The following is a 14,471-nucleotide window of genomic DNA, read 5'->3' on the forward strand; positions in this document are numbered from 1 at the left end:
CTCCTGAGGGTAGCTCCTAACCTGGCAGCTTGTTTCCATCACAGTGAGCGAGTGACAGATAAGGAGAGAAGCCTGTGTTTTGACAACCCAATATCGGAAGTGACAGCCCATCATTTCTGCTGTATTCTACTCATTAAGAGCTAGTCATTTGGTCCCAGCCACACCCGAAGTGTGTACGCCAAGAGGCAGGACCATCTTGGAGGCTTCCCAAGACATGCAAGATACATTCACACCCTTCCCAGATCCCCCAAATTCTCATGGCGTTACAACATCAGCTCAAAGTCCAGAATCTCATTACTGAAGTCAGGTCAGGGTGGGTGAGGCTCCCTGTGTGTGATTCTTTAGGTGCAGCTCCTGGAGCACAGTTCCTCTCCACTTGTAGACCCACAAAGACAAGTTATGTCCCAATATACAGTGATACATCAGGCACAGGATAACTGCCCTAAGACACTCCTGTTCACCAAGTGAGAACTGGAAAACTCAAAGGAGTCACTATATCCAGCCCACACTCAATGGAGGGGATTAGACAAGGGCCTGAAAACTAGGAGGCAGGGGTAACTGGGGGCCATCTCAGAGGCTGCCTACCACTCTGCCTGACTGACCCTAATGATAAAAGACATGAAATTTTAGAGAAATATTTTATGAAGCTTGTAGTGTAGCTGATTTTTCAATACATATTGCACTACTATGTTTGTACTGCAATTTTTTCTTTGGCTCAGGATAAAAATTCTTTTAGATTACAAGAATACTGGAGGAAATTGCTTTAACATTCAATCTCCCTCTATCACGGCTATAGATCTGATAATTGACTCTTAGGTTGTTTAATTTTCCCAAACTGTTCAAGATGTTTTCCTGAAGTTTAATATAACATGTTACAGCTCTATACTGATTCTCCTAGCTACCTTCTGTATTTCTTCTTCAATTTATCAATACATCTTGCATTTGCATAAAATTCGAATTATATTCCTTGATATGACATGTCTTTACTTTGAATATGAGAGCTGTGCCAGTTTCTTTTTGGCACTCTTGACTAAATTAGAGAAATAGTTTTTCTACTTCTTTTCTCTATGCTGCTTAGTTACCATATAAATCTATTTTTTTCCTTGATTACACATTTCATCAAAATAACAAAAATGAAGAACTGTGATACAAACTAGCAATTGCAGGTAGACCAGCTCCTACACCAATTACCCAACCAGTGAATGATATAGTCTCAGTTAAAGAACCCAGAAATTTTACTGAATGTGTAGTTTGAATACTTCTTTTGAATGAGCAGTAGGTACTAGATGCTTTGTGATACTTTGGAATCTAGTTTTAAACATAGGTAATTACTACGAACTAAAAAATACCTGTAATAAGTATATCCGAACAAGAACATAGGATTTAAAAAATTTTTCTGTTATGCTCTTAGAATGATGTCAAAATAACGAGAACAGAAATGTAGAACAATGTACAGTGGTATCTGTGGAAACTGCTAGATGATTACCATATCTTTAACAATGCTTCATATTTTTATTATTCTGTGGTATAATAATGTGGTATTCAAGAATCAATTATTTTTTCCTTAAATAAGTAAATCTATAAATTTATGAATCATCAATCCCAATATGCAGAACAGGTCTTTGAGAGAGAACACATACACTCAATATTTTTCTTTATTGACACGTCACTAGTTTTTCTTTTTGTAATACAAACATGCTATTCTCTTACATCAGTTTTTATCTTCAATGACATATGCAAGATCCAAAATCAAATTGGCAGTCTCCACAGCCACCTGTAGGCCACTAAGCTTTGCAGTAAAACAGTCCAACGTCAGGTTGCCGGCTGAGTCCGTGGCTTCACACGGAAGGCAGGTTTGAGGCACAAAAGGAGGACGAGCACTCCTTAAGAAGGACCAGCTAAGTTCTTCCTGGCTGCTGTACAGTCCACAGCCACATCTTGAAAGCAAATCTGGCCAGTTCACAACAGAGGGAGAATCAGCCTGAACTGACCAAAAGTGTCCATACTTCCCGTCAGTGAGAACTTCACCTCCGTCGTGTTCTAAAGAGCCAGCGAGGGATTCGAGTGCGCTGCAGAATGCTTCAGTGATCAGCTGGAGTTCTGTCTGGGTACATCCGTCATCTCTAAGAATGCCTTCTGGCTCGCTACGTGTCTAAAGAGTAACAAAACCATTGAAAGCAATTAATATGACAAAAATGTTTCTGAAAAATACTTGATCAAACCCTTATTCACACAGTACTAAGGGGTTTGGCACAAGGCTAAAGGGCATGGATGGGCCAGCTGGTCAGGCTAATCCCTTAACCTGGTTGCTGTAGTAAAAATGCTCGCTGCCAGTCATGTTATCAGAATGAACGACTCAGAATAAACCCCACCATCAACTTATTCTGAAGGACTGCCCAGTACTGCCTCCTTAATACATGAAGGACAAGGTATAATATGTGAATCACAGGCTTCTGTACATCCGGGAGGAACCTACGGAAGACTAATGTCCCAGATGAAGTACTTATTTATGCTTGGCAAATGTTTGAGATTTGTTTAAAATGCGAATACATGTATTATTATTAAGACAAAAACCATTTAAGCACGTGTCATTTTCACATTAATGTTTAAAAAATAACTGTTCTTCTCTTTAATGACATGGTTATACAACTTTGAACTGCTTCTTTTCCACCATTCTAAAAAGTTTATCCTAGAAATTTCATGACAGGAAAAGTAATATATTAGCAAACTCATACTTGAATGATAGTTAAAAACCCATATCCTAACTACTTAAAAACAGTGACCACTTTTTCCTTTTGCCCAGGAGGTTGGAACCAGATGAGATCATCTCTATGGCATATTCTTTCCCCACATTTTCAGTGCTATACTGTTTCTTTAAAATCCTACTCAAAACACCTTCCTTCTCCAAAAGACTTATTCTAGTTTCCTCAGTCCCATTTGCAGACCATGTTATTGTCCATTCAGCATCAATAGATTGGCAATGGTTTTGTTTTTCATAATGTAAATTCCAATAACTTTTCATGAATGGGCTTTATCCTCAAACAGATTTTAAATTATTTGGGGAAGCAGGGCAAGGCATGTCTATGAAAAATGTTTACACCCAATCCCAGGCATCCCTGGGAGCTCTGCACTCCTGACTAACCAAACAGCCGACTGCAAATACTTGGAAAACACATACATTCTTGTATCCATTTTCAAATAGAGTAGGTCAGTGTTAATGAAATAATTAATAAGAACTACAATGCACTAAATTTACTGTCAGGAAATGGAGTTTCATAGATTAATAAAACAATTCTATTTAATAGAATCAATATATCATAAAGGAATACCAGTTTAAAAATTATAATAGAGTCTAATAATTAGCACACTTTAATAAATGAAATCAAGTTTTTTCTTGAAGATCCAGAAGGTACTGAAGTATTCTATAGAATCTCAACACTTTCATCGTGAATATCAATTATTACTGTACCACAGCAGTTGAGCTCTCTAAGATGACAGCTCCCATTCACAGAATGCTCATTTCAACAGGCAGTAGACACAGTACTCAAAGAATGTGATCACCTGCTAAAAGGCTGGATTAATAATCACTGTGATAAAGATATTACCTTATATTTGCAAGTGTTATTTTCCTCAAGTGTTTTCAAATACAATATTTGATTTCAAGACTACTGAGAAATTAAGCATTGAAGGCTCCAGAGTATTATGATTTAGCTTATTATCTCATAAAATGAATGTTGCTGAGAATTCAGATAATTTAAGGACTATCTAACCTACCTTGTGTCTGATATATGCCGCCAAATGAGTTTCAGTACAGCCACCTCCTAATAAAACACATGGTTCCTTGATTGTTAACTGCAAAGCATGCAGTGCTGTTTGACACGTGAGCTAAAAAAGAAACGAATCACCAGTATCCGACATTGACATGAGAAACACAAAGAAATATAACCACGTTTTCAAGGCAACTTAGAGAGTGGTCTCAAGGAGCCTGATTTTAATTGCAGAAGAACAAAACTGGTGTCACTAAGGCTGTCATGTGATGAATACATTTTGGAATAATAAAGATGAAATAATAAAGAGATGAAAGAAAATACTTTAGCCAGATGTTTGTTTTCACGGTCTGGATTAATACCCTCTTTCATATACATTTAGCTCTTCAAATTGAGATTCACAAACACAATAACTGGATCAGCAAGGTATGCAAATATTTCTACCAAAAAAATATTTCAGTCTAAATAACTTAGCTGTATAAATGCTACAGAATGTATTTCAAGTTGCTATGGAAATGATCCAACCAAGCAGTAATAAAAACACACAGACCTTGAATATTCACCAAGGATAGATCCTTGAGCACGCATTCTTCAAGTCTGTGACCAATGCCGTAGGGCATCGCTTCCATTGTATAAAAGCTGCATGTGTTATTGCTGTTAAGAGGTGGATGATGGGTATAACTGGGGAATCTATTGCTAAGTGAATTATTCATACACATTAGCATCAACAAGTACACAATTCAAGTTAATTTCTTAAGAAAAGTCCCCATCAAGGACTTTCAGATTGCTTGTAAAATACTAGAAATAATGAGGCAACATGCCAAGTTTCTGCAGTATCACAGGCAATTCAATCAGCTTACTTACTTGTCATTTTAATTCTCACATTTTTGTTGTTTTTGCTTTCTATACAACCTAGGGAAGTTATGAAGAAAAAAAAAGCATAGCTCACCGATGTGAAAAAAAATTATAGCACTGAGTGATTATTTAATCCCTGCCTCAGCCCTTAGACGTGGAATTCAAAGTTTATTACTTACCTTCAGTTCATCCCAGGCTGTGTCATTTCTGTTGCAGAGAAGCAAGCTGCAGACAGTTGCTTCATTAGGAATAATATGAAAAAAATGTTTAAAGCCAAATTTTGCAGTGCACAAATCTTTCACACTTCCATAACTACTGGGAGAGATTGAGTCCAAGGAACCAATAGGCCTTGTTCCTATTTTTTAAAAAAAGTTTAGAAAACACAAAATGGATGAGTAAAGATGGAGCATACAATCATTTACAATTATAATATTTATTCCTAGCCAATATAAAAGTCCCACAAGCATATCATTTAAGATATGAAATATAGGATAAAGAAATAAGATGCATCTTCTTAAACCTATGAAATAAGTAGTATTCTGTCATTAAAATCATATGCAAATAAAGCAGAGGTGCTTTTGGTTTACAGACTTCTTTGAACATGTTAGAAGCTATTTTGTACTCTCCAGAAAAAGACGCACACAATTTTGCATACATTTTCAGGAAGTCCAGGAACCCTGGAAGCCCGTGCAGGGATCAGAGACCCCAAATTAACAACCCCACTAATCTGGAATGAGGATGAAGTGAGGAGACAGGCCATTTTTTAAAGGTGTTATGATCTTTACCTTAAAACACACAAATTAAGCTATGCAAATAGCTGTGTAGTTGAATTCTTTTGGGGCTCCATTTAGTGAACATATAGGAATTTTTTTCTTTTTTCTTTTTGCCTAACAACTGTTTGCATGTAAACAACTACCTAAATTATGCCAAAATAAAGTATGTGACATTCTTATTTCATTTTGTTATTCTTCGATTATATTTGCCCTCCTTCCTGTACAGGTAAAACAGTAAAATTTTACAAGACATAAATTAATAAAAATATGAATAAATGAGAAGTTAGGATGACTTGAAGGTTTCTAAAAATCTCTAAATGTAGTAGTTATGTAAGAAATGGCACAAACCTTCTATAAGGAGTAACAATACTAAAGTCTTAAGATTAAAACTGTAACTCTTAGCAATGTACCTTCTTGGGCCAGTTTCCTCTTTGAAACTAATGGGATTAAAATAATTATGTCTAAAAATACTTGCAGCTCAAAAATTTTGTAAAAACCTAGAAAACAATCATGAACAATTTCACTTCTTTGAATAGACTTTCTTCTTTACTTCTGAAGTCTCAAAGAATAAGGAATACTTGAGGGATATAAAATTTAAGGAAAAAACCCCAAAACTCTACATCTTGTATAATTTCAAGGGTGGAACCAACAGAATTTGTAAGGAGAGGATCCCCTTTCCTGCTGATTATCCTCTGATGTGGAGCAAGTCATTTAACTCTTCTGGGTGGGCTTTCCCACAGGAGAGTAAAATGGGGATAATCACGTCTATTTCACAAATAAATCAAACCAAATGTTAAAAATGTTCTGTAAGCTATGACAAGCTTCATACCCACCAGTCAACCAGGCACAATAACCCCATTACTTAACCTAGATCATCAGTAAAGAGGAATTTTGTTTGAAGGGGGAGAAAAGAGGTAATGTTAACCTAGATACACCAGAGAAGATGGATTAGGTCCCAAAGATACTTCACCTGTTATTAGTTTACCGGAACCATCGGCCTGGTATAGTTTTTCCCCCCCTTTTCCCTTGTGTCTCAAAAAGTTTCTGCTCCCGAGATCCAAGACTGCAGCCCTGGCTTTGCGTAATGTTACATACATAATTTGGGAAGCAGGGCAGGGCATGTCTATAAAAAACATTTGCACTCTCCCCAATCCCACTGGCAGCTCTGCAATCTCTTGATAACACTCCTTGATAACACTGCTTGATAACACTTGGTAACACTACAAAGAATCAACTGCAAATACTTGGAAAACACATAACTTTTCATATCCATTTTCAAACAAAATAGGTCAGTTCATGTTCTACCATGTTCTAGTTACAAGTGGGACAAATATCAATTGTGGGCTGGTGTGGAAACCCAGTGCCCACTTATAATATTGTTTCTATGGAAAAATGCTTCAGTTTAAAAACTGACTACATAATCTATAATACTCAATATTCCCAACTGGTAATCACCTGACTCATGAAAAGCCAGTACATATTTAAGGATATGGGTCTGACCCACAATATTACCAATGAGTTCCAAAGAACGATTTCTGTTATTTCTTAACAATTTCCACTCTAACGATCATTTGACAGTCTTACAGAGGCAGGGCAATAGCCCAGAGATCTTAGGGATTCAGTACTGGCACTCATCCTTCTCCTTTTCGATGATTTATAATAAGACTAAAAATAGTCAACTTTAACAGTTTTAACAAAATTTATTAGACTTAAACTTTTAAGTCTAATAACTTACGAATTGAAATTGATCCAAATGAAATGATTGTCTTTCTGATAGGTTGTCAATGCAGTTAAAGAGATAGTGAAAAGTGATTCAAATCAGGAACTTTTCAGCCTGTCATTTCTCTTTGGCTCTAGCAGGTGACTACCAACCTTCTATTTGCTTCTTTTTGCTGAGTTTGTGAAATACGGTGAATTTCCTGCCTGTTATAATTCTCTATGTTAATAAACATATTATTGTTAATTCAACAAACATTTTAGAACCCCTACTGTGGACCAGGCTTGTTGTAAGCACTGAAACTAAAAGATGATCCCAACTCTCAAGGAGCCTAGCTGGAAATATTTGGGATATTGGGATATTTAAAGCTAGCCTGCGGGCACACACACACACACACACACCACCACCCCCTAATTAGGAACCACCATTTAGGCAGAAGTACAGTTGTTTGTTGGAATTAGATAAAAGTGAATATTCTAGTTGCAAAACTACCTTCTGAATACAATGTGACTTAAGAGCTTTGTAAAACTCAAGTAGAAGAATTTTGTTTAAAGTATGAAAGACTTCATGTGATTATGAAAATGTTAGATTTCTCAATAATCTGTAAAATGTTTGGGGGTTAATAGTTTTAGATTATGACAGACTCTGCAGTACATTTTGGGGCTGGAAAATACCTAGAAAATAGTCATCATCACTCAATTTTTAATAAGTGAACAATGCAGGATCTTTTCCAGAAACAACCTTTGCTGCCAGAAATGATACACACACAGTGAGGTTGGCGGCTTCTCAGATTGTTCAAGATGTTAACAGTGACACACACCAAGAATGTCTTCACTCGAAAGAAGTGTGATTTATTAACCATAAGGGGCAAAAGCTGAGAGTGCTTTTTACCTGTCACTTTACTCAGGGGTTCCATCACAGCCACTCCAACTCTGTCTACAGCAATAACATGATGCGTTCTGAAAAACTGCTTCAAAGATGGGTGTATAACTTTTTGGCACAAGACGAGATCTACATGATCACTAACTAGCTGCCTTCCTAGGTTAAGCAACTGGTCCAGGACTGCATTTTCAAGAGAAACTCCGTAACTCACCACCACATTTCCTTCTCCAGTATCAGAAAGGTCTCCGGATAAAGACACACAAAAGAGTGCCACCTTGAAGGAATCTGATTTTTTGATAGGTAATATCTTCATCAATTGAACTTCTGATATTTCAATAAGTATTCCAGGTAACACAGTAGAATCTATAACTCTTTGACGTTTTAAAGGGACAATTATACTCTTTCCTAAAATGATGTGGTCTTGGGCATTTTCTGGAATTATAAGCAGAAAGGCTCTCAGAATCAAAGTACTGATATGGTCGATTTCCTTTGTGGTGAGCATACAGGCAGGTTTACTTGTTAATATACTGCGCACCAAACAGAGGAGGATCTGAGTGCTACTGAAGTTGACTGGGATTCGACAACCACAGGCCTCGGATTTTAGGTAACTGGTGCAGAGGCTCAAAAGCTGCTTATTTAACTTAATGACAGTGGTGGGTGTCAAACCTATTCTCTGAACATTTTCAACTAAGTTGCAGCAAAGAATGGCTGTGAATAAGCCGCCGTCACTGAAGCAGGACACGTGATTCTGCACAGAAGTTGTCAGTATCTTTAAAATGGGATGGGTGACTGGCAGGTTGGCGAGGAGGGCTGCCGACTGGGAGGTTGTGCACACAGAGCCCCCCAGGCCGTTGTGCAGCTGCTTCAGCCTGCCTGCCGGCCCATAGCACGATGTGACGATGCCTTTCAAGACAGAGAGGGTGGCCCTCACTCGTTCGCTTGTCAGTGGTTCACTTCTACAGAATGAGGGCTTTTTAGCTTCTAAACGAGACATCTTACTTCAGGTGGTAATTTGTGAAGACAGCTTTTATTTTGTTAACCAGAGTTTTCTATTTATTGTATTGTGGTGGGTTTCAACAGTTAACAAGATTATCCTTCAGGAAGGAAAGTCCGAATATACAGCGTTGTGGCTATAAAATTAAATACTTAGCTCCATGCTTACGATACTAATCGGCACGTAATGGTGTAATGACATATTAGTAATTCCAAATATTTATTTTAGTTCATTATTCAAACTCTTTTGTTTGCCTTCAGACTGAGACTTTACAGATTGTTTTGCAGCTCTCTGTATAAGATATGTTCCGAGATGGATGCGTGTGAAGGAAATCCCAGCTACAAGAAGCCAGTTCTTTCTGATCCAATTGCTATTTTTCATTTCTTCTTTCAAACTCAAGCTCAGACTCAAAGCTGCTTCTTTCTATAAGAAATAAAAATAAAACATTTTAGAGAAATAATTCCAAAACATTTAATAGATTATAGTTTAGTAATTACTTTTAATGCTCTGCTCCTTCTTTAGAAAAAGGAACTACCCACTGGCGCAAACCCCCAAAAATGAGAAATGTAAATCAACTTAGACTAAACATTCATTTCTTTATTCTTCAATGAATCCCTACAAGAAAAAGTACTGATATTTTAATAATTTTGGAATGCACAGTAACACAGCGAGAAAGCTTACAGTACAGTTATTCAAATATGATATGCTTCTAGAAGACAAATGCCATGTGAAACTCATAGAATTTGGTCTCTGAGTCCCAAATGTTTTTATTCTCTTACATCAAGATCTAGTGTTGTTTCTTCTCTAACTTTCGTTTGCTTGGAAATCTTAGGTGTGAATACAAGTGCATTTATATCAAATCCTGTTTATAAATAATTATGAAAATGAGATAACTGTTAGGATTCCTAATACAGACACTCTCTAATGTACAGTCTACATCTAGCTAGACAAATCTACACAACACATTTACCAAAGAATAAACAATGTTTTAATTTTAAATATTTGGCTAAAGTCAGAGCAGTTCTCTGTAGTTTTACCCGATCAATCAATGATTTTCAGTTTTGATGTCCTATATCTAACCATCCCCCAAATTTTGGCTAATGACAATAAATACAAAAGCCAGGGAGTGTGCTGGATGACAAGGAGATAAATAGGATCTGATTTGCAATGTGATCTCAAAGAGTGTAAATAATATAAAATGCTATCATTTACCAAGTGTGCTAGCGCTTGTACTAGTTTCCTTAATGAGGTTGGAAGAAGCGTGCCTGAGGCATAAAATTCTGATACTATAATAATATGTGGAAAGGATAAAAATCTCAGGTCATAGACCTTATCTGTTGAGGCTTGGTGCTTTGAAGGTAAAGGTTCAGCCAATTATTAGTTATTTTCAGGAATATGCTAACCACGCTAACCACTGGACAGTGTTTAGCACAAATAAAACTAATTGAACTACTCAGACTACAGTACTACCCAGAGCTGTCTATGGCACAATACGATACAGACCAAAAAGGTGATTTGAAGATGTGCAAAGAAGATGTGAAGAGAACAAGGGAATGCTATGCAAAGTGTTCTTTTGGTTACCACTCCTCCCAATTTAGTTAAAGGGCTGTAACCATGGCAACTGGGCCCAAATAAAGTGAAAGCAATGATGGCCAGCTTTCTCCCTGCAATGATAAAGCTATAGTCATCTCTTTTTATAGCACGAGGAGGAAAAAAAGTTTCTGTTCATCTTATGCAAGGAACAACAAAGGTACTTAAATATTATTTCAAAGGTTATTTTAGATTTGGCAAAATCTGTGAAATACATTTAAATGAAAGCTTAGTGACTTCCATACATAAATTTGCACGTTACAACACACACACACACACACAAACCACAAATCATAACAGAGACTGTGCTTAATAAAGTGATTTCTCTAGTTACTTTTCAATACATAATAGTGACATGCGACTTTTCAAAAGTAGAATGCCAAATTGGCACCTCTAACAGTCTTGTGGTAGTGAGACCAGTAACCACATCTTTTGGCTAATATCTCTATAAAATGAGAAAGGAAGAGTGTTGGTGACTCCCAAATCATTTTTACGATGTCAAAACTTGCTGACTTCTGGTCCTATGTCTAGATCTAGACAAAATAAGGTACAATTGAAAAAAAAAGAAACGTAACACAGGGCTGGCTTATAGCATAGGTTTGGAAGTGTCAGTTCAGCTATTTCTTTCTTCCTAACAATGTGACCCATTATTCCAAAAGTTACCATTACATGAATGGCCCTGACTATTCCTGGATGCACTGGCCTGGCAGATGGGCTTTTTGCAGTGATGGATAACAATTAAATAATACTAAAACCTACATGACTATATTCTAAATTCAGAGCTATAAAATATGATTTAAAGAAATATAAACACATAAAATTTTTTCCTAAAAGGAATCAGGGCTCTTTGGAGAAGTGGCTGATTCTAGGTCTGAGGCAAGAAATAAACTAGATGAGCTGGGGACTTTTTTCTGCCAAAAAGTAATAACGTTATTAAAGATCACTTGGATCATATCAAAGGGCACAGGAAAAAAAAAAAAACGACACAGGAGTCAACTTGGAGGGAATCTAAGATGGGAAAATTTAAGCATTAAAAAGAATACTGACAGTAATAGACTGAGATAATTCAAATATATTATAAAAACTGATAAAGGGAAATAAACCATATATCTTGCTTTTCCTGTATAAATGCATTTTGAGTGGTAACTGAATAGTTGAGGCAAAGTTGGTCCAGCTAATAAATGGAGAAGAAATGATAGCATTTCAGCAGCATAATTTTGCAACACCTAATGAAGTAATGGACTACACCATCATAGTGGTTGGCAAATTATAGCCCATGGACCATATCCAGCCCACTGCCTATTTTGTAAATAGTTTATTGGCTCACCCTCATGTATGGTGTATGAATGCTTTTGTGCTAGAACTGAAAGTTAAATAGTAAGAGTTACCATTAATTTTTTCAGTGTCATAATACACTTGTGGTTGTATGTGTTTATCCTCACTGTTAAAGATACATACCAAAACCTGAGACTTGCTTAAAAATATTCCAGCAATAAAAAAAAAAAAAAGGGAGGGGATAGATAAAAAGAGATTGGTAAAATGTTAATAGTTTGTTAAAGTTGAGGGATGGATACCATAGAGTTGAATATACTATTCTCTCTCTATTTGGGGTTTGTTTGCAACTTTCCATAATAAAAGTAAAAATTTTTAAAAATAACGGACAGATACAGCACATTCTTTTGACGTACTTCAACCACTAGGACATTATTACTCACCTGAAGGTCAAAATGGTATATTAAAATAGAAAATGTTCCACAATTGTAGGGTCACAGCTCTCTATCTGCGGCCAAATGAGTTTCATAATTCATTATTTCTTGGATTTTAGAAACACAGTATAGTGTATAACACCCAAAATCAAAATAATATGGTGTTTAACACCCGGAATCAATATAATCATAATATAGTATAACACTCATAATCAAATACAACAATATTTATGCAGTGAAACTAAATATTCATATTAAGTGGAATAAAGATTAATGCCTCATGTCAGTTAAGATCAACTAGCTAAGGAGTTATGACAAAACCTTTTAGATTTTAGAACTTTCTGGATTTGGGAATTATTGATAGGGGTCTATAGACCTGAATTATATTACTATATGCTCTTATTTCAGTGACTCTGAAAAGTAACAAATTACTTTGAAGCTAAAATATTAGTCATTCTTTGGTAGCCATGGGGGATTCGTTCCAGGACCCCCCCCTCGGATACCAAAATCTGCAGATGCTCAAGTCCCTTATATAAAATGGGGAGGTATTTGCATATAACATAGGCATATCCTCCCAGATACTTTAAATCGTCTCTAAAATACTTATAATACCTAATACAATGTAAATGCTATGTAAGTAGTTGCTTTTTGGAACTTTCTGGAATTATTTTAAAAAATATTTTTGGTCCGTGGTTCACTGAATCTGTGGATTTGGAACCTATGGGTACAGAGAGCTGACTGTAGATATTAAGGAATAAATACAATTAGTTTTATTTATCTTGGAAAAATCAGAGAACAATAATAAAGAAAAGAACCTTTTGCAAGTTACAGATTTGTAAGTGCGGCATGGATTTATGGCAGGGGAAAAACTGCTCCTTTGGACACAATTATGATCCTGGTGACACTGCTAGTGAAAAGGGCAGGACAAGTAATGGACTGACTGTCCTTTCAGGCAAGTGTCAAAGCTTTCTGTGGAACCAAATTTTCTAGAAGCAACTGTAGGATAATATTTTGCCAGTGGCTCATAATAAAAACAACAGGTTAACTCACCAACTTAGGCTTTTATTGCCAGAGCCCTATACTTTCTTAAAGATTGTTTCCCATTGTTGGAACATGCCATTTGGTTGACCACATTAAATCAAACTCACCTGAAGCGCTCAAGTCTGCTATTCCCCTGGGATGTGGTTCTTCTCAGGACTTGTGGGTGCCAGACTGTCTGGCTCAGGAAGGTCATCCTTATTAGGAATTTGGAAGACAGGGCTGCTTTTGATCCTGTGCCACCCCAAATGTATGAGCCCAACTAGAGGTATCATAACAACCAGAACTTTGTAGTCTCTCCAGAACTTCTGAAAGCTCATAGTGCTTCAGCATTAGTGCACCTAAGAAAAGGCCAACAGTTAAAAGAAACAAACAAACAAAAAATCCCTCAAATTACATCTATATACCACCACAAGCAGAATATTGCACTCTAATAAACGCTGCCTGTTAAAAGTTTTTAGTTACAATACATTGCAATGTTAATTAACAAAAAGAGACATTGTAGACTTAAAGGGATGGCAGGAAATCAGGCTTGGGAAACTTATAGAGCAATACTAAACGCTTAGCCAGCAACTGTAAAGGAGCAACATTACCTGCTGGGAAAGCCATTGGAATCTTTGGAAACACTCATGCATCCAAATCGTTTACTTCAGCGGTCCCCAACCTTCTTGGCACCAGGGACCGGTTTCATGGAGGACAATTTTTCCACGGACGGGGGTGGGGTGGGGGGTAGATGGTTCAGGAGGTAGTGCGAGCGACGGGGAGCGGGCAGATGAAGCTTCGCTCCCTCGCCTGCTATTCACCTCCTGCTGGGCGGCCCAGCTCCTAACAGGCCCGGAACCAGTACTGGTCCACGGCCCAGGGGTTGGGGATCCTTGGTTTTCTTTATATAATTAATTATACTTTCTCTGAACCACAATGAAGTTAGATTTTTAAAAAAATATATTTAGTCACAATTTTAACAGAAGAATCGAATGGCAATCCTTAAATATGCAGTAAGAATTCAGATTCTGCATTCTGACAGGATGTGAGTGATGATGTCTCAACTGAGACTGAGTCGTGCATGGATTCCAGTCGTAGCAAAAGACTTTTGGTTTGGACTCTATGAATTAATGCCACTTCCACACTTATGTGCTGAACCACTGCATT

The 14,471-nt window shown here is 36.9% G+C and overlaps 3 protein-coding genes across 4 annotated transcripts; all 3 read right to left on the reverse strand.

Moving 5' to 3' along the window:
- Nucleotides 1–1,637: 1,637 nt before the first annotated feature.
- On the reverse strand, nucleotides 1,638–8,988 carry MKKS (MKKS centrosomal shuttling protein; the record flags this gene model as incomplete). Of its 2 annotated transcripts, none has more annotated exons than XM_082359091.1 (4): nucleotides 1,638–2,152; nucleotides 3,775–3,885; nucleotides 4,802–4,860; nucleotides 8,004–8,988. In XM_082359091.1, the coding sequence occupies 4 exons, from the start codon at nucleotides 8,986–8,988 to the stop codon at nucleotides 1,712–1,714; spliced, it is 1,596 nt and encodes a 531-aa protein (XP_082215217.1). In that variant the 3' UTR covers nucleotides 1,638–1,711. The 2 variants fall into 2 exon arrangements, with proteins under 2 accessions (XP_082215217.1, XP_082215216.1); XM_082359090.1 differs by having other exon boundaries at nucleotides 4,802–4,977.
- Nucleotides 8,989–9,002: 14 nt separating this feature from the next.
- LOC309612898 (uncharacterized protein) lies at nucleotides 9,003–9,369 on the reverse strand (the record flags this gene model as incomplete). Its single annotated transcript, XM_082359254.1, has 1 exon — nucleotides 9,003–9,369. The coding sequence occupies one exon, from the start codon at nucleotides 9,367–9,369 to the stop codon at nucleotides 9,208–9,210; it is 162 nt and encodes a 53-aa protein (XP_082215380.1). The 3' UTR covers nucleotides 9,003–9,207.
- A 4,063-nt stretch (nucleotides 9,370–13,432) lies between these two features.
- On the reverse strand, nucleotides 13,433–13,642 carry LOC309612896 (uncharacterized protein; the record flags this gene model as incomplete). The annotated part of the gene is made up of 1 exon (XM_082359253.1): nucleotides 13,433–13,642. The coding sequence occupies one exon, from the start codon at nucleotides 13,640–13,642 to the stop codon at nucleotides 13,451–13,453; it is 192 nt and encodes a 63-aa protein (XP_082215379.1). The 3' UTR covers nucleotides 13,433–13,450.
- Nucleotides 13,643–14,471: the final 829 nt, after the last annotated feature.

Source organism: Balaenoptera borealis (assembly GCF_965194805.1).
Source record: "Balaenoptera borealis genome assembly, chromosome: 16".
NCBI classification, from domain to species: Eukaryota; Metazoa; Chordata; class Mammalia; order Artiodactyla; family Balaenopteridae; genus Balaenoptera; species Balaenoptera borealis.